Source organism: Nelumbo lutea, chromosome 3 (assembly GCF_056320005.1).
Source record: "Nelumbo lutea isolate HS-2025 chromosome 3, American lotus-T2T, whole genome shotgun sequence".
In the NCBI taxonomy this organism is placed as follows: domain Eukaryota; kingdom Viridiplantae; phylum Streptophyta; class Magnoliopsida; order Proteales; family Nelumbonaceae; genus Nelumbo; species Nelumbo lutea.
The window spans coordinates 3705829-3732331 of NC_142686.1; the positions used below are offsets into that span (position 1 = coordinate 3705829).

At 38.7% G+C, this 26503-nt stretch overlaps 1 protein-coding gene across 1 annotated transcript; it reads right to left on the bottom strand.

Moving 5' to 3' along the window:
• Positions 1–9773: 9773 nt before the first annotated feature.
• LOC148862426 (heavy metal-associated isoprenylated plant protein 4-like) lies at positions 9774–12656 on the bottom strand. The gene is made up of 5 exons (XM_088980185.1): positions 12075–12656; positions 11666–11942; positions 11364–11572; positions 11130–11217; positions 9774–10540 (listed from the first exon to the last, which is right to left on the bottom strand). Exons 1-5 carry the CDS (start codon positions 12081–12083, stop codon positions 10095–10097), a joined length of 1029 nt encoding a protein of 342 aa, XP_088836311.1. The 5' UTR covers positions 12084–12656; the 3' UTR covers positions 9774–10094.
• Between the last annotated feature and the right edge of the window lie 13847 nt (positions 12657–26503).

Here is a 26503-nt window from a genome sequence, read left to right on the forward strand (position 1 = left end):
ATGTTTGTCGGCCTAATAAGGGTGTATCAACTAAATGATAACGTCATTCATGCCACCTCGGTTAAATTGGTCACGAAAAAAAGTAATAAACGCGGATTATAAGAATTCTCGGACAAAAGAAAAGTTCATCCTAAAGATATCTCATAAGATATGTAGTGAAACCCTGATTGTATTCTCTGACAGATGACCATAAATCTAATATTCTCTTTCTTAATAAGAATCAAATATGTTTAGTTCCTTCATTTCGGAATCTAAGAATTTCCCTATAAAATAGAAATCCATCTCGTAATGAAATAATTCTATCGTTGATATTTGCCTTAGTCTTTACACTACCTCTACATACCTCTACATACGATCTGATAATAATTAGTTATTAAAAGTCTGAGCACTGTTAATGAGATGGTTTACTCGCTTAAGTAAAGAGTTGCATAGTGAGAGTGAGATTTATAAAGTACTCATTATTTTTCGAATTTCAAAGAAGTAGTTGAGTGGAGAGAGAGAGAGAGAGAGGAGAGGAATTGATATTTAAGTGGGCACATGAATGAAGAGACAAGTTTTGAATGGTTGAAACGAATGAGGACCATTGAGAATGCTGCTACTCAAACTCCACAATAGTTGACTTGTATTTATGATACCAGAACTATAAATTTAAAAAGGGTTTCCACTTTCCACACCCAAATCCTAAATCCTTAGTCAATTACAAGATATCTTAACCCTTTCTACTCCACTCTGATTGCTGATTGTATGTGTGCAACAAAACAGTTGTTAAATTGGGACATTAAATGCACGCCACTGTTAACGATTTAAAATGAACAAAGGCTGAGGCTCCATTTGTAATTTGCTTGCAGTCTGCTATATTACTTCTGCTAGTGGTACAAATGAGGATGTTAATTATGCAAGTTCCGATTCACTTTTACTTTGCTTCAAACTTTGTTTTACTTCACCTGCACACTACTGCAATCAAATAAAATATGATGCTAAAGTAAAATAAACCAGAATTTGCACTGAAATGGTCATTTTAGAGTCCGGTGCTTGTACCAGTATAAATGAAATGACGCTGTAAACAAACCAGGCCTAAACCAATATGTATAGGTAATAAAAATTAAGGGTTCGTTTGATTCATAGGAATAGAGGTCTAGAATCGCTTGAAATCAGAATGACGGCCAACAGTTTAATTGGGTGGAATTGCAACCCACCTAGCTTATTCCAATTCCTTTCTGAAGTCTGAACCAAATTAAATAGACTATGCATATATAATTAGAGTTATTAAAACAATGTTTTGAAAACTGGATAGTTATCAAAAGCAGAGGGAGGAGGTTCCCACATTCAAAGGTGGTTTATTAATTTAATTTAACCTCGAAACATTCTAATTTTGGCTTGTTTGATTTGAATCAAAAAGGTTTAACTGACACTGACCATTATTTAAATGCAAAAATTGAAATAAAATAATATTATGAAGGAGAATGCTGATGCCTCTTAAAGACTAGTATAGTTTTCAAAGCTGCATAATAGTTACTAGCTAGCTATAGTGAATTATTAATATATAGTTGTTTAATTAATTTGGAGGTAGATACTTTTGAAGCAACATAAATAAATAAACGAGGCACATAAATACTAGTTCTTGTCTACTATGTGACGTAAGGATGAAATGTTGATTCCCGTCTTACTCTCACAACCATTCAAAAACCCACCACCCATGGAGGATGTTGATTAATAGTTGAGATTAACCGTCCATTACTATCATTTTGATTTGCAGTACTGATCTTATTCCATCTATGTTTGATAAATGATAATGTACGTCCGGTAAGATTTTGTTTTTGTTTTTTTTTTTTTTTTTTGGAAAAATAAGGACAAGTTCAATGGGTCATGCCGGACTGGCACGGCGTATGGCCTGAGCCTATGTGGGCCCACGGGCCATGTATTAAGCCAAAGCTATTTGTTTAAAAATTTGACAAAAGAACTTAAAATTTTAATTTTATATAAATTTTATGTATAAATTTATTTATATATGCAATAATTAAATAAATTAGTATAATAAAATTAAAAAATATTTATTTTATTAATATATTATATAATTATAATATATATATATATATATATATATGAGCCGTGCTAGGCCGGGCTACACTGGCCCATGGACCTAAAATCTTAAACCCAGTATGACCTGCAGACCGTGGTGCCAGGTCGGTCCAAGTTTGTGCCAGGCCACGGCACCCGCCCCATTTACACCTTTAGCTATAAACATAATGCCGGATTTACACCTTTACCTGTAAACATTAAAAATGTCAATAACCGCCCCCACTGTATTTGGGACTAAAAATTCTAACTCTGGGCTGAACGTTTTTAAGGTATAGTATGGCTATGACCCTACCATAAATCCTTCATCTGAATTATGATTTATAATCATCAATACAAATGCATGCAGTTAGCTAGATCGATGGGTATCATGCAATCCAAATCCAAGACTGGTCAGCGGTCAATATACTCTATACACAGAAAACAACAATTCACCTTGGTCGTCGAAAATAGAGTACTGGGGGTCAATCACTAATCATTCACTATCCGCCATGGGCGCCATCTCAATTTTTAATAAATCCTTCTATCCTCTCATCTTCATTCCTCACTAGTCATTTCCTCTGCTGCTGCATGCAGGAAGGAAAAAGGATGAATGCAGCCGACACATCTGCCAACAGCCACGTGATACAGACTATAGATTTGATGTATATCCTAATGAGATTCGCCAGTTAGGTACTACCACCAGAGTTGAGTTGTAGACGATTTTGAATGGCTTGTCTACTGTTTCGAGCAATGTCTTCGAATCGTGTTGATCCAACAGTCGGTCGGATTGTTCGGTTCAGAAATCATTAAGGTAAATCGGATCTCTGGTTAAAAATCGTTAAATTGATTAACAATTTATTGATTCGGGCAATTAAACTGTTGATCCGGTTAATGAATTTTTATAATTTTTATTTTAATTATTTTTAAAATTTTTTTTTATTAAAATTTGCCAGAATTATTCTAATTTCGAAACAATTTTTAAAACGTTGGTTCAAAGCGTGATGGACTTTTGTGTAAGAGAATATGTTAAGAATAAACCACCTATTTAGATACCAAATCTAAAAGCTTAAAACATTTACCATCGGAATTCGGAATAGATATTGTAGAATAATCTCCTTATCTATCTTATCGATCTTTAGAGGTTTTTTTTTTTTTTTTCAGATTCAGAATTATAATGAATAAATAAATAAATGAGGTTATATTGTAAAATAAATAATAAAATAGAGAATTGTAAATAAATGTTATTTATATAAATAAGTAACAAATGGGTTGAAAGCTAAGGAATAACTTGAACCTAATTAAGTTTAACATTCAAATGAAATTTTTGAACAAATTCAATGAATTGATGACAATGAGATGTCTTCAACTTTGTAAAGTAAACCGAAAAGACATGCTTAATTACTTGACATCAAAAACTAAACTGATCATCAATAGGATATAAGGATTTGAATGTGGGGAAGGTGGATTACGGTTTGTGGAGATGAGAGGGAGGAAGTAGAGAAAAGGGAAAGTTGCAAAATAGTGGAGTGACGGGACTGCTCAACAATAGATATAGAGGACAATGGAGTAAAAAGGTTGACAAATAAACAGACGAAAATTTTGGACAACAGCAGTGAGCAGTTGCAATTTGCAATAAATATAAAAGAAGGATTTCCATGGAAAAGTGGAACCTCAGTTTCAAATTCTTTCATTTTCCTTTCCCCAACCCACCCAACGCTTCTGCATATAATTACCAAACCTCTATCATGAACAAAACAGTGCAAAAGTCTGACTTCAGAGAGAAATTAATTGGACAAGACTAAGGTGGGACACACCATCCAACAATTAATAATGTCATTCTGTATTATGGTTCCAAGCTTAGCTTGCTTATTCCAAGACCTGTAAATGTTGGTGATGACTGTTGGCTGCTCAGATTAACTATATAAAGGGAATTTCTATCTGTCACTTTTCCCAGTTCCCAGCTTGCGTTAATAAATTGTAGTGCGACGCGGTAACATATAAATATAATATGATGCAGACTTTATTTCAAGGAATACAAAGGTATGACTTATATTGCTATTGTTATTAAAGGGGGTATTTCGTACAGTGGTGTTGTATTATGTTGTGTTTATCAGTGTTTAATAAAAAAATTATTCATCTGTGTGCTTGATCAGTGTTATTTATATTTAAAATGCTAAATTTAATATTTTAGATAACAAATAATAATTTGTATTGATCAGTTGAAAATATTTTATAAAGAAAAAATATCAATTCAAAACACAATGCAATAACCACCCCGGGTTTTATTGGTTGATATATTCTTGCATCGCATTGTCATTTTAAAAACGATGATTAATCACTATCATGTGCATTGAAGGACATATTTTACAAAATAAATCTTCAATTAATATTTTATTGGAGGTAACCTCAAATCTTCCTTTGCCGTCCGTATAAGAGTTTGATGGCTTAGCATTCTGTAAGTAGCCTAACTCTCCTCATACTCATACAAGGCAGTTCATTATCTTTGTTAGATATGCTATTCAGTTTTGTAGCTCTTCTCCGTTTCTATCTATTGTTTTTTATAAAAATGAGGATGGTAATAATTGTTTATTCAAAAAGCCTGGTTTTACTTTTTCTTTTTATCCTTTATGATTCTTGTTTTTCCAATATTTAATTATCATGAAGCCGTATATTGTCCATCAAAGTTTTCCTAACGATAAAAAAATGAGAATGCAAACTGTTAATATGGTAATATCATGATTTTACTTTCCATCTTTACCCTCAACAGTTTTTGTTTTTCAATGTTCTTTTTTGATCGCTCAAGTATTTGATCTATCATAAATGGCCACGTACACACTCTGGTGGTGACCTTGTTGCTACCTACTGTTTTCATTTAATACATTGCAACCGTCCATAAATTCTCATCAATTACACACATGACACATAAGGACTGCTAAATGGTGATTGGAGATCCCATAACCAATAATTTATCATTATTTATGTTTTTGCTGAAATCCTATATCAATCAATTATTCTATAAAGTCACCCTGATATTTAGAATAAAAATTAAAAATGCATGAACCTCACTTAGGATTAGCGTAGTGCATGTAAAATCATCTAAACACGAAAATTGGAAAAGAATTGAACTAATATGAATTTTAGTTAGGGGAAAGTCTATGATACGGGAAAGATATGGTATGGAAAGAGTTTTGACCGATCAAAACCCACCCATGAATTTTGATAAATAACACCCGAATCATTATCACGTTTATGATTCTAGTTTATTGGTTAGTTGTTTTTCCCATATCATAGTTGAACCCGTTAGTTAGATAATAAGAATCCTATTATAGGCTTAATATTAATTTAGGGTTTGTTTGGATACTTTTTTTAGCTACGGGTGAAAGATAGCAGTAGACTCAATAAGAAGGATTCAATTATTTATTATAGCCACATTATGATTGTCTATAAAGGGGATTCACATTCAATGGGCCATAAGAAATATATCTTCTCTAAAGAAGGAATCATAATTAAAATTATATGAATGTTTAATTTTGATCAAAAGTGAAATATAGAAAACAAAAGCAAGAAACTGCTTAAGGGAAGAAACTTTCATATGCTTTTGAAAGAAAATAAAATCATTTTTTATTTAAAAATCTTAAAAATAGGACTTAGCCCTCTCCCTATCTTTACCACAGTAGCAAAATCGTAGGTGAAGAGAAAGATAACCAACAACTAAGAAGATGAAGGCGAATAGTGTGGCTGAATGGTTTTTGAGAAAAAAAAAACAAGATTAGATTTTGATCCATTGTTTAGTTACCAGAGGAAGATAACCAACAACTAAGAAGACGAAGGCGAATAATGTAGTTGGATGGTTTTGGAGAAAAAAGCAAGATTAGATTTTGATCCATTGTTTAGTTACCAGAGGAAGATAACCAACAACTAAGAAGATGAAGGCGAATAGTGTGGCTGGATGGTTTTGGAGAAAAAAGCAAGATTAGATTTTGATCCATTGTTTAGTTACCACCAAAGAAGAATAAAAGTTCTTATCTATTTTATAATCCATTGTTAAAATCAAACCAATTTGTTAAACTTATGGTATCCTAGAAAGTGAATACTATGCCTAACCAGTGGTATAAATTGGAAAGACATACCCCATTCCATCACCTAAACCTAAAAGGTCTAAGTTATAATCTGTTAAGAACATTCACCATTGGTGTGTTGCTCTTGAAGATAGAATAATTAAAGGCATTTTCATTTGAGTGAGGGAAAGAGATAAATAGAAAAGTGAATTTGAAAGCGAAGATTGTAATTAACCTTTGGAGGGAGAGGAACGGTGATGAGAGTTTTGAGGAAGATGATACAAGGTATTCCAAAGGCCATAGTTACTACACTTCAGTAGCCTATACATTGTATTAACTATTAAGGCTGGATTTTCTTTTTAAGTTGACATATAAAATAATTACGTATTTATAAGTTGAGTACTGAGAAAGTGAACTCGCATAAATAGCCTATACATTGTATTAACTATTAAGGCTGGATTTTCTTCTTTTTTTTTTTTTTTTTAAAGTTGACATATAAATTTATTACGTATTTATAAGTTGAGTACTGAGAAAGTGGACTCACATAACAATAGCCCACCTTAAAAATGGTTAGGTAGGATAAAGAAATGTAAAAATATTATATTCACTAAAAAAGTCAAAATATTATTATACTATAGTGTCTCCATTTTGTTGCCAACACCATTGATTAAAAATTTTTATTCATTTTTTCTTTTTATTTCTTATGTTTTATGGGGCTACACAAAATGAGGGTAGTCCATCCCTCATCCCCTTAACCCCCTAACCCTAGTGACAATGGGAAATGATCATCAATAAGTGAGACAATTGATAAGGTATAAGATGCCGAATGCCAATATAGGTTTGGATTAGATTGTAGCTACTAAAGACCTAAATCCATGTCCTTCTCAAGCAAGTTGAGGTTAACACCATATTTTCATCCCAAGTCATTTTTTTTATCATATTTTCACAGCCCTGTTTCCCTACTATAGCCCGTACAGTTACCAACATTTGTATTTCTTACAATATAATTATATATTTCTGTACTATTCGAAACAAAAAAACACACTATAGTGTGTAGGGAGAATGACCAAAAGAATCTACCACGTGGCAAGTTGATGTGGAGATCAAAAAGGTCTGACATGATCTATTCATCAGTTTTGATTAATGGCTCAGATTTGGTGCTAAAACTAAGAAACACTTGCTAGTTGCTACGTTTTAAAAAATTGAGCCTAAGCCTAATTAACAAGTAGGATAATCCAATTATGAACCCTTAAAATAAGAGAGAAAAAAAACATAGGTATTCCATTATTGCGCACATTGTTACCATATTATTATTAAGGAGACATAAAAGTAGGAGGAATATTTGCAATAATTAACGATTAACAGAGGTTGGTCCTACGTGAGTAGGAAAAGCGTGGACATATTAAAACATCAGTAGTGCAGTTGCCATGTGATGCCTACAAATCAATCTCACCGGTCACCAACTAGCAGTAGCGGGACAGACTATCTTCCCTTGTCCACATTCCACCTCCTTTGTATTTCACTTATAAATGCTCTCTATAACAGCCCAATTCCATAAAACTAAATGCTCCATTTCATGCCCTAAGTACTCTGTCCTCGTTGGGTCCGGCACGCAGGAGCCCACAATCTACTTCCTAAACTAGGATGATCAGGGCCCACAAATTTTAATGTAAATTAAAAACCTTGGTGGTCCTGACTCCTGATCTTAGCTAGGGCCTCATCAGGCACAAAGGAGGGGAGGGTGCCTTATAGGACAAGGGTACATCACATGGGTGGCTGGAATTGGTTGACTGGGTCTTATATAAGCATGAGATCAATGATCCAAATCTCTAGTTAGCTAGAAAATCATGACTGAAAAAGTAGGATTGATGGAGAAAGGGATAAAAATAGAAGAAAATTGGAAGAGGACATAAATACATAATCATAATGGGATTTTAGAAATAGCTGATAAAAGCACACAACAACTACACGAGACGAGCATATTATCCCTCCCTACTCCCTAGAGGCAGAGGGGGCATTTTAGTAATTGAACTGTGAATAAAGAACAATACAAATTACGGTAGTGCATTGCGTTGAATTGCCTTGGCCAATCCATCATATTCATAAATCATAACAATGGCAGGCAACAGCAGAGATCCATGGTGGTGAGTTTTATTTAAAAAAGGAAACAATTAAATCAAGAGAGAGTGGGAGAAAGAGAATCACGTGGGTAGTGGGACCAAAGAGAATCAATAATATTCCGTCGACCCCACCCCCATAAAGAAAGCACATGATGAGTTGAGATGAGATGGATCATGATTATTGATGGGGGAAGGGTTCACAAATCACAACTCATTTTTGATTTATATTTTTGGCGGCGGAATTTTTTTCTTTTGCAAATGTCGAGGCAACAGTACTAGACAAAGAAAGTGGATGGATGATCATGGATGGATTGGTTTGGTTTGTGCCCTGTTTCAGAAAAAAGGCTGAAATGATGGTAAAAACTTTTTAACAGACGCCACCCACCACCCCACCCACCCAAATTCTTTTATCTTTTATCTAGCCTATTAGCTGGTTCCGTGCTCTGATCTGATCTGATGAACCCATATCTCTGATCTCCATGTCATGGCACGCACATGGTGAAAACTGAAAAGCCCGGGGTCTGATCACTGATGAGTGATGAGCCTTGCGTTGCGGGCCATCGTTAATTTCTCTTGCTCCTTTTTCTTCTTCAACATCTTTCAGTTCTGGGCACTCAAATCATAAACCCAGCAGTGTACGTAGTTGTATGGGTTTGGGTGGTTTGTTCCTACTTTCAACGTTTTCCAGAATCCCCATGCCTGGCCCTGGAGTCCGCTTTTTTAAAATAAAACACAGATTTAAAACTCCCCCGTGAGCAAGTGATGATATCATGTGTGGAAGTGGAACCTAACAAATTCACTGACTCAAAATTGTATTCTCCTCTCCCAGTGTAGATAGACATGAGACATCCAACCACGCAATGCAGAAAACAAACAAATCCTCGGCATTCCCACAACTAGAAGATGGGCATGGGCTAACACCCCACTCGCTGAGGGCACCCATAAGGCCATCATGTCATGTAATGGTATGGACTATGGACTATGGAGATTGGAGGGGCTATCCCCTTACCCAGAACCAAGAACAACCCCCTATAACCTACAAGGCTATACTATAACCCTAACAATCCAATCTAATCGTGTGGTGCAAAGTGCTGTATATGATGAATATGCCCATTCCTCCATTATCATTTAACTCACAATCGACTAATAATAATAATACATAGAAGAGGAGAGGACCATGCCATCAGCCATGATGTGCCAATATGCTATATATATTTCATTATTTCTTTCGTCATATTCATAAATGGCACCACAGTGAAGTAAGCTTTCTATACTTCACTTGAATATTACGGTATACCACCTGCCGGGCAATTTGCTTCCATGGATGAGATGGATCTTGGCCTCTTTTTTTTTTTAATTTTAGAATAGAAAATTATCTTATATATTATTAGTACAAGAAATATTAATGATTTTTACATTGATTTCAGTACATAAATAGTCCCTCCACCAACTTCTTTGCATTTTACAGCCCACCTTTGCTGGTCCTCTTACTGGTATTCATTCATTTCCACACATAAATGAGGCAAGCCACCCAATATACTACAAAACCCATGTACCACATTTTCTTTCCATATATTATACTATTTATATATATAGTAACAACAATTAATATAACCAGAGAAAAAGTACAAAACCTCACAAAACTCTACAGTTTTTTTTCCCTGTAGATTTATGGCAATAGATGGAGAAAGAGAAAGAGAAAGAGAGAGAGAGAGAGAAAGGAACTAAACAGGAATCTCCTATTTTATATGTAAAGACAGGAGAGCGAGAGAGAGAGAGAGAGAGGCAACTGGGCAAGGGAAGCAGGGAAATAGGTAAGTTTCCCAATTACATTTCTACCCCTGGTGCTCCACAATTTTTACATAACTGAACATGCGTTGGGGTTCTCATCACTGAAAATCTGGGGAGGGTATGGGTATGGGTATGGATATACAGTGTACCTGGGGATGTAGCCATGGGGGTAATAGTAGAACTCGTTCTTCTTCATCTCTACCTTGGGGTCTTGTTCTTCTGCTGCGGCTGCGGCTGCTGCTTCTGCTTTCGCTTCCTCTTCTCCTTCTTTCTTCTCCTTCTTCTCGCCCTCCCCTCCTTTCTCTTTCTCTTTTTCTTTCTCCCCGCCTTCCTCTTTTTTTTCCTCCTTCCCTTCCTTCCCCTTCTCCTCCTCTTTCTTCTCCGGCTCCTGCTTCACGATCACTGCGTGTTTCCCCGTCCTCTTGTAAACGTATTCCACCAGCTTTGGTGGATCGAACACGCCCTTCACCGTTACTTGTGAGCTCTTCAGATCCGGCTCCGCTGCTTGGACCCCTGAAAAGTACACATCTTTCTGAGTGCATTAATTATTGTATTTAAAGAGATTTTTCTTTCGCTGGAAAGATAAACACATTTAATAAGCAAAATTTTCCAAAACGCGCAACGGACCTGAGAATTAATTCCAGCTTTATTAGGAATTCCAAACACCCAGCTGAATTTGACATTTGTGAAATATTCTCTTTCGAGATGACCGATGAGGAAGCCAAGTACGTTCAGAGTAGAAATTGGCTTGAAAATGAAGAACACTTGACTTCTACTACCATTCTACCAAACCAAGGTTCAAAGCTTTCTAAGGTCTGAATATTCAAACCAAATTAAAAAAAAAAAAAAACTCAAGAATTTTTGGACCCTTTTTAAAAAAGATTCGAAAGACTAATTGAAGTAAGAATCAATAAAACATTTCATTTTTTTAATTAGAAAATGAAAATAATAAAAACAATACATAACAACTGTTAGATGCCTCTAGATCTCGCTGGAATCGCATTGCAATTCAAAATAGAATTGAAGAAAACAGCGAAATGATGGAAACAAGGTCCCAGAATGCAAAGGCCATATGGAACCGAAAATCGGAGAAAGAATATACCTTTCATTCTCTGTATGCGTTTTCGGATTTCCTGAGAGCAGGCTTCGCAATGCATGTGGACCTTCAAAACTACTATAATCACTTGCGGCTGCATAAAACAAACACCAACTTAGAATCAAAGAAAAATCCTGGAAATTAAACTGAAACGAATAAAAGATGGAATCTTTAGAAGCTAATCAGAGAGATCTGAAGATCTTTCTCTTTACGACCGTTTTTATGTTGAGATGAACTAACCTCTTCTTTCTTCTCCTCTGGTTTAACGTTTTCTTTGTTCGCTTCATCCTTCTTAGGTTCTTCGGCCGGGGGTTTAGGGATCGGAGTAAGCAGCTCCACCTGCCTATGACTCTTTTTCTGAACTCTGTCCAACACCTTCAACGGATCCGCCTTTTTCCCCTTAACCACCACCTTATGCGTCCTGCAATCGGTCTGAACGTCCTCAACGCCTACAAACAACACAAAAATAAAAGGGCGAGACCCACATTCAATAACCTCTCACAGAGTTAGACAAAATCAAAATGGATCTCTTAAACACGAACCTTCGAATCCCCTCAAGCTTCGCTTGACCTTCTTAGCGCACCCCTCGCAATGCATGTAGACTCTAAGAACGATTTCTTCTGGTGGAGGAGGGGGCTCCTTCTCCTTGGCTTCTTCTGAACCCTTGGAATCCTTGGATTCCTCTGTTTTCTTCTCCTCCTTCGTCTCCCCACTTGGCTTATCGGGCTTGGCTTCTTCCTTCTTCTCTTGTTCTGGTTTCTTCCCTTCTTCTACTTTCTTCTGATCTTCTACTTTCTTCTCCTCCGGTTTCTTCTCTTCCTGAAACAAGACACGATGCCGTCAGTCCGTCACCAGTCAGCAAATCCAAAATCGATAAAAGAGAATGGAAAAAAACACAGAACAGATAGATAGATGGAAAAGAAGAAGAAGGTGGAAGCTACGGTTGCATACCTCCCCCATTTTGATTTTATTTTCTCTTCTTCCTTGTGGTTAGAGTTGCAGATACAACAATGAAGAGAGCTCGAGTGCGGTAGGCGTAGGATAAGCTATTAAAGACGAATATGGCAGAAGCTATTCAGTGGCTCTCTATGACCTCATCTCATCTCATCTCGACTCAGACTATTCACTGTTTTTTCTTTCTCCATATCATGACTACCATTAGATGGGAATCATCTTCCTGGTATGCATCATCATCATAACATGACGTGGCATTTTAAGGAGTGGCACGTGTGAAGGAGGGTGAATGGTCATGGTACATTTAAGAGACAAATGGTACCTGAAGTATTCGACGTTTTTTTTGGATTTTTCTGGCCTTCTCTATATATATATACTTATACTTTTTTCATAGTAAAACTTTTGCAAATATAAGTTTCGAATCATAGCCCTGCAATTTCTGTTGCAGAAAAGAAAAAACCGCAATCCAAGAGTTAAACGTGGGGACTGGAGCGTAAACGAATCTCTCTCTCATATTGAATGGATGAGTAGTGGGCTCCTGTGAACTCTGATCAGATGAATAGCATGAAGCAGTTTTCTGCTGATTTCCCTGCATTTGTCGTAAGTTATAACGTCTATGTCAAATGGGCTTTGGGCTGGGCTCGCACAAAATAGTGGGTATATATTATTTTACATTCGGTAAGTAATAAAGAGTTGATCATTTTTTGTTGAGCTTGAGTGGGTGGGTGGGTGGGTGGGTGGGTTGGGAGGGGGGGGGGGGTGGGGTAATGATGAGTAATGACAGCGAGGTCACTGTCTGATTAATTCAAAACGGAGATTTGTTTCCTCGGATGCGCAGGCTCGATATGGAATTGGAACCATTAGATTGGAATTGTTGTGGGATCCCTGGAAAGGTAACATGACAAAGGCATCTAAATCTAAGGTGATGCGACTTGCAATGATACTGATCCGATGATTGGCTGCTCTTTTTGTTAAACATGTCGAGCAAGAGACTGCGTTCTAAATCATCTCCTTGTAAAATCAGAGGGCTTTTTACGTGTACAGATAACGAATTAACGATTAAGGGTAGTGTAATTACGACCAAAACACTCACTGGCGTGACAAGGCTCCGTTTGGATGAATGTTTATTTTGTAGGTTTGGGTCATGGGAAACACATGAGCCGAAAAAGTGCTGAGAATTTGATAAAAGTTGATTTCTAAAATGGGTTCGACTTATCTCATATATGGAAAAGAAATGATGTGGAAAAGGGGTTCGACTATGATTTTCCTTTTTAAAGAGAGATAAATCTAAAGCCAAGTGTACACTTTTAAGCCCCATACTATAAATCCTAATGATCAAGGAAGATTTGGCCCGACCTTGTAATTACGTAATACGTGGCAAAGGCAACAGTTCGGCACAACAGTGCGCCCAAAGCATGGGCATCAAAGGGAGGAACCAGTGGTTCGAACTCCCTACCAGCAGTCCGAACTCCCTACTAGAAGCCCGAACTCCCTACAAGGAGCCCGAACTCTTAGGCCCCGGGCCAAATACAAAGGGCAATAACCCAAACAGGCCTGTCCCATGGCAGTTCGGGACACACCTCTATCCGAACTCAAGACCACCTCGCTCACCACTCCAGCACTTCGCCTCCAGGACATCGAATTGAACAACCGTACCATGCCTGACACCGAGGAAGTTCGTATCCAGGGGCGGCACACCTGACTGACTTGGGATCTGGCGCTTGACAGCCGCACTTCAAACGGTCACCTGCCACTGCCACTTGCCACCGCCATCTCCAGTTACAGAGACGGCTCCGACAAGGAGCGGTGGCGGTTCTGTCCCAATAGAAGGGATGACACCCGAACTGGCAGAAGCACAGAAGTAATCATACCCGACCTGATAAAAGCCTCGGAGTGAGTGCGCGAAGTGGTTATAAAAGGCCCCCTACCCCCAACAACAAGGTATGTGAACTTTGCGCCATCTAGTTTTATCTTGCCTTTGAGAGAATACTAACTTGAGCTTTGGAGCAATCTCACCGGTTTCCCCCCAGAGTTCCCTCATTTTCTCCGTTTCAAGCTCCTTGTTGCTCTAATTGGAGGCAAGGTAGTTGACAGCTAAGACCGACCGGATTGCACACCATCAATTGGCGCCGTCTGTGGGAACGCTTCTAAAAGCCTCCCTCTAAAACTCTAATAACCTCATCTTCTTCCAAAAACTCCAACACCCATGGCTTCTTCCAGCAATGCCGGACGTGGCACAGAAATGAACACCACCGGGGAACAACTCCAAGTCCCCGTGGTGTGCATCGAACAGTTCACCATCCCCTTTCCAGTGGATGGGGTCCCCAGCTTGAATGCGCCACAAGCAGTGGCACCCCTAAACCTTCCTGCCCTGAACATCCCTCTTCCACTCCCTATCGAAACAACTTTTGCTAAACCAACCGCTGTCCCACTGGCGACCCGCCAGAACCAGCTGGACGACCTAATGCTATGCATGCGGGCAATGCAAGCCCAAATGCGACAGTTCCAGCAGCATCAACTCCAGCAATACCAAGTACTACACCATCTCTCTCAACATCACTATCAGCAGCAGTTCCCTCAACTACCCCTGAACCAGTCACTGCTTCCACCTTGGCTCCCTTCTCTGAAGCCGGTTAAGGCCTCCCCTCAGGGTGGACGCCCTCACCGAGGAGAAGCCCCCCAACTCCAGAACCCCCCCTAATAGCCAAGCCTCATCCCCATGCCAAAAGGAAAGGAAAATCACCCCCGCCTCGCAGCTCGCAGGCGGGTCGGGAACCTCGCCCGCAAAGTCAGCACCTCGGCGCTCCAAGCCTGAGTTCCCGCTCACGGAGAACCGGTTCAGCGCCCTAGAACAGATTACCAATATTCCAGGCCCATCGAGCTCGGCAACACAGAGGCTAACTCAATAACGAAGGCACCGACGATCGTCGCCGAACTGCCACCCGTGTCCTACCCGAGCACAGAGGTAAGGAAGAGATGAGCTCGGACGAGGTAAAAGCTGCCCCAATTCTCTCAGTTCCTTCCCCCCTCGCATCAGAACTCCTGGCAGTCCCCATGCCTAGAGACTTCAAGCTCCCGCCTTTGGACAAGTATGATGGTTCCTTTGACCCCAACGACCACGTTGATGCTTTCCAGTCCCAAATGCACCTCGCTAGGGCCAGTGAATCATGCATGTGTGTGGCCTTCACCACCACCTTCAGGGGGGTGGCCCGCACCTGGTACAAGAACCTAGCCCCTGGGTCAATAAGAAGTTGGACCCAGTTCGTGCAGGTCTTCACCGCACACTTCGTTACCAGCAAGCGGTGCCCCATAACCGAGGAAAGCATCTTCGGAGTAGTCCAGAGGGAAGGAGAATCCATCAGGGGCTACATCAAGCGGTTCAATTTAGCATGCTTGTAGATACCGCGATTAGACCCCGCAGTACAGCTCGCGACGGCTAAGAAAGGAGTAACGCACAAGGAGTTCAAATGGCACATGGTAGCCAGCCAGCCTGCGACTATGGCCGATTTCTACAAGCTCGTGGACAAGTTCATGAGAACAGAGGAAGAAATCAACCAAAATACCGAAGGCGGGGTCGAGAAAAGAAAAAGAGAAGGTGAGCCCTCCAACCCAGGCGACAGAAGAAACCAGGCTCGGGAGGTGAAGCCAAGCTAGCTGTCCCGAGCTCCCTTAGCATTTCGGACGGATTACATGCCATTAAACACAAGGCGGACCGAGATCTTGATGACGATCAAGGATGCCCCATACGTAAAGTGGCCACCTCGCCTAAAGAGTAATCCAAACGAGAGAAATAAAAATCTGTACTGTATAGATCATGGTCATAGTACCGAACAGTGTAATAATCTCCAGGATGAGATAGAGGGACTCATCCGTCGTGGATACTTGAGAAATTTTGTACAGCATAATGATAATAACAATAAGGCATGTTGGCAAGGGGAGCACAGAAAGGATGCCCCCAAATCCAGCAGCAGACCGACCGAAGCATTGCAACGACAGCCTCCAGAAGAAAGGAAAGTTCGGGGAACCATCCATGTGATAGTGGGAGGTTAGGTGGTAGCAGGGTGTACTTTGGCAGCAGCCCATACGTCAGTTCGTGAGGCAGCCCGAGAAGAACAGAACCCTCCAAAGAGGCCAAAGACAGAAGAACCGATATTTTTCACGGAAGACGACGCGCGAGGTGTCCACTACCCCCACGATGACACGCTTGTCGTAAAACTAAGGATCAGCGACTTCAAAGTCAGGAGCGTATTTGTGGATTCAGGTAGTTCGGCGGACATCCTCTTCAAATCGGCATTTGACCAACTAAAGTTGCAGCGAAGCGAGCTGAAGCTCGCAAACACTCATTTGGTGGGCTTCAGCAGAGAGGAAGTCAGGCCCCTCGGGAAGATAATAGTACCTGTGGAAGTCGGCACATGGCCTTATGCAGTCAGACTTAACCACGATTTCCTGGTGGTCGCGACCCCCTCCTTATACAATGCCATAATAGGGCGGCCAATTATGCATATTCTGCGGGCAGTGGTCTCCACCTACTATCTGGAAATGAAGTTCCCCACAGACTTCGGTGTGGGGGTAGCGCGGGGCGACCAGCTTGAGTCCCGCAAGCGTTATGTTGCCGCCTTGAAGGGAAAAACCAAGGCAGCCGACGACCTCGAACTGGAGTGGTCTGCGGAGTAGGGCGAGGAACGAGCTTCACCCATAAAGGAAATAGTCACAATCCCGACCTCGGCTACAGATTCGGCTCGAACGCTACAGATCTGTGCTTCCGTCAAGGAGCCTCTACGAACCGAATCGGTGAGTTTCTTACTTCAAAATTTAGATATTTTTGCATGGTCCGTGGCTGATATGCCCAGTATTGACCCTGGCCTTATAACTCACAAACTTAACACTGACCCTGTAGTCAGACCCATTAAACAGAAGAAACGCAACTTAGCCCCAGAGCGCTAGAGGGCGGTCGACGAGGAGGTCGAAAAGCTCTTCGCAGTGGACTTCATAAGGGAATTTCATTACCCGAGCTGGGTAGCCAACCCAGTACTGGTGAAAAAGGCAAACGGCAAGTGGCGTATGTGCGTCGACTATACCGACTTGAACCAAGCTTGTCCAAAAGACTGCTTCCCCCTCCCCAGAATTGACCGCCTAGTGGATGCGACCTCAGGACATGAGTTGCTAAGCTCCGTGTTTTGAACCTTGATTAGTGATGGTGCGCAATCCGTTTGGTCTTAGTTGTCAACGACCTTGCCTCCGACTGGAGCAATAGGGAGCCTGAAACGGAGAAGATGAAGGAACTCCGGGGGGAACCCGGTGAGATTGCTCCGAAGCTCAAGTTAGTATTCTCTCATAGGCAAGATAAAACCAGATGGCGCAATGTTCATATACCTTATTCTTGGAGGGTAGGGAGCCTTTTATAACCACTTCGCGCACTCACTCTGAAGCTTCTGTCAAGTCGGGTATGATTATCTCTGTGCTCCTGCCGGTTCGGGTGTCATCACCTCTGCTGGGACAGAACCACCACTGCTCTTTATGTCAGAGCCGTCTCTGCAACTGGAGATGGCGGTAGCAGGTGGCGGTGGCAGGTGGCCGTTTGAGTGCGGTTGTCAAGCGTCAGATCCCAGGTCAGTCAGGTGCGCCGCCTCTGGGTACGAACTATCTCGGTGTCAGGCAAGGTATGGTTGTTCAATTTGGCGCCCTGGAGGCGAAGTGCTGGAGTGGTGGGCGAGATGAAGTCTTGAGTTCGGATAGGGGAGTGTCCTGAACTGTCGTGGGGCGGGCCAGTTCGAGTCGTTGCTTTGTGTGAGGCTTGGGGCCTAAGGGAGAGTTTGGGCTCCTTGTAGGGAGTTCGGGCTCCTAGTGGGGAGTTCGGACTGCTGGTAGGGAATTCGGACCACTGGTAGGAAGTTCGGACCGCTGGTCTTCCCTTTGGTGCTCGCGCTTTGGGTGCACTATTGTTCTGAGCTGTTGTCTTTGCCACGTGTTGCATAATTATGAGATCGGATCAAATCTTCCTTCATCAATTAGCATTCCTCATAGAAGATTAAGGACTTATTATAAGGGGTATTCACAAACGTGTACAATGTCGGACTTTGAACCTTTTTTTTTTCATTAAATTGAATATAAATACGAATACAAATAATACACCAATATAAATTGGTTTGAATGTTGCATGCGTAATAGAGAGTTATTTGCTACATGTCTCATGAAATTTGTTCTTTTTATTAGTATATTTTTATAGTAAATTATAATGTTCGAATTATTTTATTAGTTTGGCGTATGCATAGTTTTCAATATCCAAATCCGATCCAAAGATGATCTAAATTTAATTGCGAATTGAAATATTAATAAATCAAGCTTGAGTAAGGTAAAATATGCGTTCAAATCTGAAGCTCTCAGCTAGGTTGTTATCGAAGTCTGCTGCAGATTGGAGCAGTGGATTGAATTACGCCTTTATCAAATTTGGGTTTGGGTGGAGATTGTGAAGTCTGCTGCAGATGGGCTGATCGCCTGATCCAATATATCCTTTTTGTGGTGGTACACTCTGCTACTTCGATCCTGTATTCATTTTTACTGCAATCATAAGCTATACTTTTATATAACCCATAATTTGTGATCAATGGAGTTGAAAAGACTTACACACTTTATAGGAATTATAAGTAAAAATTGATAACACAGTTTATCCTTCTTCTCTTCTGAAATTCATCCAAAAAAAGGTTATTATTTGAAAGACAAGCTGCTAAGTATGATATAAAAAATTAATTAAATAAATAAAACATATCGTACTCAAGTTTAATTGTTTCTGTACAATCATATTAAATTCAATTATCATTTATTTTTTATTTATTAAATCTGATTAATTGGATAGTCCCTCAAATCTATGTATGGACAGAGAGATGAGGACAGAACAGGGTGCATGTGAGGTCTACTGACCATACCACGGAAAGCCTGCACTCTACAAGTTTGTTCCTATATCTCTGCTACGGGACTGATGCTGAGCTTTAAAGAACATAGATTTGAAAATGAACTTAGGTGGAATTTTGTCTTTGCACATTATGTTATTCAATGCCATCATGATGGAATTTACTTTTTTTTTTTTGTTTCTACATTGTGTTCTTTCTTTGGGCTTATAATGATATTAGTCCATACAAAAAATGGAATAAATTTTGAAAATTTCCTTTCTATTGTTCTTATTAAAATGCATTCTTTTTTTTTTTTTTTCTTTTGAATCTAATACATTCCAACATTTCCCCTTTCCGGATCAAGGCAAAGCCTTGGCATTTCTTATCAAAATTACCATGGTTTTTAAAATGGACCCGGAGGCCGAACTGGTCAGGGGTTCGGTTACCAGGTCAAACGATTGGACCATTCAAACCGAATGCTCGGCCCGTTTTGACAAAAAAATAAAAAATAATAAAAAAGAAAAATCAGTCAAAACCATTCGAACGGTTAATCGCCCGGTTCAGCAGTTCGTTGACCAAAATTAACGGTTTTGAGGGAAAATCCAGTTTTTGGAGAAAACAGACCAATTCCTGATTTTTCCAATCCAACCGTCTGGTCCAATCTGATTTTGAAAACCATAAAAATTACTTTTCCTAAGCAAACATGATTATTATGAACCCGAGTCTAACCGTAACACATCTATAAACTAGTTTTTTTTTTTTTTTTTGACAAATAAAAAATTATATTAGCAGAAAGAGCAAGATACAAAGTTTTGAAGAGAAGATATAGAAGGATATTGGTATAACAGAAAATGCTACTGCGAAGTATGTTTACTCCAGTTTTCTATTTGATGTGCAGGAACATTATATCTCCTATTAATATATAATAACTCAATAGAACTATAAGAAGAAAGAAGAGTTTGTGTCTCTGTTAATAGTGCCAAGGTTGATCAGTGTTACGAAGAACGACTTTGAAGAGCCTGAACAACGGACTGAGAATCTGAATAGATGAAAAGATGGGATATTCCAATTGGTGTGCCAAAGAAATTCTTTGATAGATGGCAAAAAGTTCAGCTTCTACTACTGATTTAGTAATTAGTTACCAACTCTACCATCGGTTCAAATTTTCCGAGAATAGAAAGGATCATCGTTTTCAAACTGTCATTGACCCGGACAGTCAGACCGTTTGGCCCAGGAACATCCAGGCAACTAGTTCTGTTTTACCCCAAACCCGGTCCCTATAAAAAAACTGTTGATTCGGGTAGTCAAATTGTCGACCCGTCAACCCATTCAACAAATTTTGGCCTTTTTTATTTTTAATTATTTTTTTAATTTTTGTTGTTAGAACGGGTCATCTATTTGAATTGGACGATCAAACCATCGACCAAAAAACCAGTGGCCTGAACAATTCCATTTACGAATCGTTTTTTAAAACCATGGAAAGGATTATAAACACGCTTGAACCCTACATTAATCATTTAAGCCAATTGCGGTGAAACGAAGCAGCTTAATCCCAATTTTGGTTCCTTACCTGTTTGGAGTTTTATAAGGATACTGGTTAAATAGGATTGCAAAAAGAGTTCAGATTTGACGTAGTAGAAATCAGGTAAAAAGAAAAGCACCATTCTTGTGTGTCTATGTGTGTGTGTTTTTTTCTTAAAGTCTTGAATATACAAAGAAAAGAAGATGAGAAAGAAAAATTCAAAGATAACTGTATTAAGGATCCATTTGGTTTATTGTCAGAATTAAATCCTTCAGAATCAGAATCAGAATGGGAATGGGAATTGAAATTGACAGGAATGGGATTTCACTCCCATGGGTGGGGCAGAAAATGGCCATTCCCTTAAATGGGCGAATGCCATTGAAAATGTGATTTCAATTTGTCCAACCAAACAGTTAGAATCGGAATAACCCATTCCATACCTCTATTCCCACGAACCAAACAGGGCCTAAGTTATCTGAAATTGATCTTACACAATAATCTTTTTATGTATGATTCCTGACTTCTATGAATTAGTAAGATTATTAAAAATACTAAAATTGTAAATTAAACTCAAACTGGCCAGAAATATTGTGCTTGAATGAAATAAGACTCAAACTGGATCAGTTTAGAAGGAGTATAAATATAAAATATGTATATATTGTGTGCAAAATCTTGTATTTTGCATTAAAATGAAACCCTATCGTATCTTTTTGCAGTCAAAATGCCTTTATCGACACTGAATTTTTAATAACAAAAAAGATATAAATCCTTAAAATAAGGAATGGCCCAAGTCCATTAGCCACTGCTCGGCTAAAAATGTTGCGTGGCTATTATTCTCTTTGAAGGCGCTTTGGTTCTCATTGGACCTCCGTTTGGTTGTAGTGGAAGAAGATGCAAGAGGTATTTCTCATGCTCTCTTGGAGTCCAGTCCTATGCCCTAGCGAATCAAACTCTTATTGGGGGGAGTGCAGACTGCAGAGCTCTCCCTTCCATTTTATCTTATTCGACATTGGCCCATTTTTCTCTAACACTTTAGCTTTAGCTTTTGGTAACTATGTTGAAACCTTGTAAGTTGGTTTATGTGATTGATGAGTGGAATCGATCACCTACAAGCTTTACAAAAAAAATGGAATTGATTTGAGCACATCCCTAGCTATGTTTTCCCTTTTCATGGGACGATTACTATAAAATTTCTGCCTTGAAACTAAGGAGTTTTACCAACCATTAATAGATGTTACAATGGCTTTTAATCAAAGGTCATAAGGATAATTACACTAAGTTCATTATTTAGATTATATACAATAGGGGAAAATTGGTCAATTCCTACTTATTTTGTAGGAAACTACGGGGCCCATAAAAGTGTATTTTCTCTCAGGTAAACTTTTAGGCCCACTTCCTTGGATTAGTGTTACCCTTTTTTTACATGGGTAAATCATTTTCCCTTTCCCATGGAAGAGGAAGGTTATCCAACCCAAACTATTGTAAGACTAAAACGCCCTTTCTATCTAGCCAAAAAAGAATATGGCTAAATGCATTTACCTTAAAAAATTTTGCCGGGCAAGAGAACCAAGCCTAAATCAAATTTTAGCATTATTTAACAGCTTTTGCAATTTGCAAAATGGTCCAGTCCGTTAATTGGAAAAATAAGTTTCAAAGGTAAAGTGGATGTCTTGATAAGATTAGGCTCTGTTTGGATAAGATTTTGCTTTTAAACTTTGGTTTGTGGGAAACATATATGATATATTGGCGCGTAAGTGTTTTAAACCTTTGGTAAGAGTAGGGGTGGCCACGAGCTACTCAAGCTTGACTTGTGAAAAGCTTGGATTGGCTCAGCTTCAACCAAGCTTCGAGTTGAGCTTGAGCCCAATTTACAAGCTTGTTTATTAACCAAGCCGAGCTTGAGCCTAATAAAGCTTGGCTCATGAGGCTCGCAAGCCGGCTTGAATTGCTACATACATACATATGTACATACATACATGCATGCATACATATAATAATAATAATAATAAAAATAATAACAATAATAATAATAATAATAATAAATAATAATAATAATAATAATAATAATAATAATAATAATAATAGTAATAGTAATAATAATATAAAACTATAGAAAATAATATATATGATAATAACTAATTATTATAATTCTTAATTTTTTAAATATCAAATGAAAAATATTTTTTTATATATAAATTTTTTATTTTTATAAAACATTTTTCTTAAGTCAACCTCGAGCTGAGTCGAGGTTGCTGAGTTCAAGTTTACGAGCTTTTGATTAAGCTGAGCCTGAGCTCAAGGTTTTAGCTCGAATCGAGCTCGAGCCTCATACTACCTTGGCAAGCCGAGCTTGCATAGCTAACTATTCGGCTTGGCTTGAATCCACCCCTAGGTAAGAATTGCTTTTAAAAACAAAACAATGTAAAGTCAAAAGACTTTTGCCCCCCGAAACATAAATCCTAAAATTGGGGCTTTATGTTGTTGGGCTTTAGAAGCACAAATCATAAAACTCATCCAAACACAACCTTAATTTGCAAAACATGTGCTCTTTCATTGCGGGAAAAATTGGGTGTGTTGATACTTGATAGTACTTGAGTAATTGCTCAAGCGCAAGTCTTGAATTTTCACTTACGTGGCTTCCCATTTTTCATTAATAGGGTATTAATTATTTTATATGGAATGAAATCAACTTGCCTACTATTTATTCCACATTTTTCAACCCATGAGTTCATCATACCCTAAAAAGGAAGTAATTCATTTATGGATAAACTCAAAATGACCTCATTTCCCCATTTCTTAACATTCAGAATGAATTGAATTCTATGTTACAATGTTGGAACCTCACAAATAATTAAATGCATTTTCTGATTGTATTATGTAAGTTAGTGGTCATACTAGATATAACATAAAATTAAAAGTAATTAACACAGTTCATTTCTTTGAAAATTTTGTATTGGCCTCCTTTGTTTTTTATTCATTTCATTTTCTGACATACATTCATGCGTTACAAAGGAAAAAAAAGAAACAAGATTTGTAGGCGGTCTGTGATAAATTCCCTGACCGCCGGCAAAGGGTTTTGTCGGCAGTCGCCCGCTGGTAAAAATATGCCTCAAACTCAAACCGGCAGTTAAAACCAAACAAAACCCTAATTTCTAAAAGATAACTACTGTAGCACAAATGACCACACTCTAATTTCTAATAAGACAAAAAAGTTTCTACCTGTTTTAATATAAAAATATTATTTTAACTCTAATACTTTATTGATCAATCATATTAGTACTATCATCACATGAATTAATCACTTTTTATTGACAAAAAACAAAAGTTTGAACCATTATGAATCTAAGATGTGAAATATGAAATGGCATTGCACCGACCGACACTCGAAGCAAAGATTATATAGCGGATTCTGGCAGAAAGCAAGGTAGTCCGACGAGTAGGAGCCAAATGCTGTCTTGTCGTCCTCATTTTTTTTTTTTTAGAGTTTTGGATGGATTTACGATATATTTTAGCAGATCCACACATTTTACCGTCCGACGTGCATCAGGGATACAATGCCTGGGTTAGTGACTCGTGAGTCACCTTCCACCATTGATTTTCCTTTGTTTCACACGCAAAAATGGAACAGGGTTACTATTTTGAGTATTAAATCGAGGAGAATTAAAAGGAAATTTGAGGGAGAAGCAGCCATACAGTTATATCCGGTTTGGTGTGTTGTCACTTTTCCATTTATTTATAAGCAAAACGTTGCTGTATTTTTAGAATCAACCCGATGCCGACTCGTTCAACTACCCCCCGGATTATATCTATTAAAAAAAACTACCCCCAAAACCTGTAATTTCATAAATATGCAGAAAATAATACATCTATAAATATACCCCACATATAGGTAGACTAAAATATGAGCCTTCAAAAAAATTGATAGTTTACCAATAAATTAGCAATATTTCCAATAAATATTATAGTTTACCAATAATCATCATAAATTAACATAAATTAATAGAGATGAACAAAAATTGACCAAGACAATAAACAAAGATATATTACTAATATTTCCAAATAATATGATAATTTCTAGAAACTAATAGAAACAATAGAAAATTATCAATAAGTATATGCATATAAATAGATATGTTAATTTGAATTCAGATTGGTCAAGGCGTCAACCCTAACCTGAACCTGAAATTCAGCCTGATCCAACCCAACTAGATTTTTTCAGGCTGGGTTAGGGCTAACCCAGCCCAAGTTGGAGGACCAGTCCTTGGGTCTCTGACCGAGTCAATGGGTTTGAGTAAAGGTGGGTTAAGGTGTAGGCGTTAACCAATGTCCAAAGTTGGTTTTATAAATGGATTGTGGTCAAATGGTCCGTTAAGGTTAAGGTTAGGTGAATGAGATGTTGAAAACACTTATTTAAAGGGTTGTTTGCCTGTTTTTTCAGTCTTATGTTTTGTTGTTTTGTTTTTTTTTTTCAACAGGAATTTATATTTAATTTGGGGGCCCTAAATCCTAATGCCAGTAATACTGTACTAGTATGTATGCTACGTTCCACAAATAGCTGGCTGTTTTGCCCCGGTCAATGGGCTGAATTCATATCCAAACCCTTCAACCAAACAAAGCTTGACAGAGAATGACAGGTTCCAACTAAATTTACGTTGAATCAGTGTCCCTCCATGCTTAAGTTTACTTTGATCTGATCCCTAATAACTCCTTATTCAATTGCAAAAAAAAAAATCCTGATTCGGGTTTGCTAATGATCAGGTACTGACCCAGTTCGTTGGATCTGAGTTCCACCCGGATTACGCAAGATCCTTTCCAGCGTTGGAGTTGGACATGGATTTGACCTTTTGTTAGGAAATGCGCATGCCCATGAATCCTGATTAGCCAGACCATTAATACACGATAAAAGCCATTTCGAAGATTACATCAGGCAGCCAATAATCGACTAGGGGGTCTGATTGAGGCCCAGAGGTGACGGAGAGGCCCAACCCTAACAATTAAGCACCCAACCTATGGATAAACATTAGTGCACATGCATTCTGATCTTCACAGTACTAAACCCTAGCAGGATGAAAGCATTAAGGTTGTGTTTGGTTTGAAAGAAAAAGTAGAAAAAGGAAAAGAAACTTTTACAAACTTCTTATAAGTTTTCTACCTTTCTCTACCTTTTCCTTCGGACCAAACATAGCCTAAGGGTTTGAACTTTGAAGTATAGGCCTCTTATGTACAAAGAATAAGAATTTTGATCTGATGATGAAATCTCGAACGACCTCTTGGGCTACTGTCTACTGATATAAACTTCCGTGAATGATGGATAGTGAAGACACGTCTGTGAGGATAAGTATATAGACCGTAAAAGAGGAAATTCATTCATGAAACGCCACAAGGAGGCTGAAAGGATAGACAATCCACTCGAATATTATTCCACCAAGGAGGATAATATAAAGGCCCGGAGGCCCAATTACAGAAGGATAATACTCGGACTGTTGCTGCTAAGTAATGGGCTAAGATTATTTGACAACCGGCCCACTGAAAGGAACGCTGGAAACTAGTCCACCCAGACCCAGTGACCAAGGTTCGAAACGATCGAGACGCCAACAGGGGTGCATTGGATGAATTGATACTGTTTATTTTTTTTAAACCGGTTGAAGGAGATTGATTTAAAGCTTTTCCACTCCTTAAACCGGTCAAACTTTCAATACACCCACTATAAAAACATATCGGAGAAGTTCTGAAACGATACGTATCGACCAATAGGAGTCAATACGTATCGATATTTTGAACCTGGCCAATGACGACCGACGAAGTACACTAAAAATGTCCTGATTCACTCACTAGTCACTACTCAACGCGAATTGTAACTCCCCCTCCAGCCAGCAATCCTTCTCCGTTGATCTTTCCATGTGCGTAAGTCATAGTTAATCATCTATTTGTCTAAACATTCTACCTACGCCTGCCCTAGAAGCCAGAAGCGTTCTATATATAACAGATTAAAACCCTAATAAATTCCAAACTTATTA

What these genes read in the sequence shown, in the direction of transcription:
- LOC148862426 (XM_088980185.1), bottom strand. An exon ending in AAGCTTGAGGGGATTCGAAG is followed by an intron (nt 11,573 to 11,665) that starts GTTCGTGTTTAA and finishes TGTTGTTTGTAG; the next exon opens with GCGTTGAGGACGTTCAGACC. An exon ending in CAGAGGAGAAGAAAGAAGAG is followed by an intron (nt 11,218 to 11,363) that starts GTTAGTTCATCT and finishes TGTTTTATGCAG; the next exon opens with CCGCAAGTGATTATAGTAGT.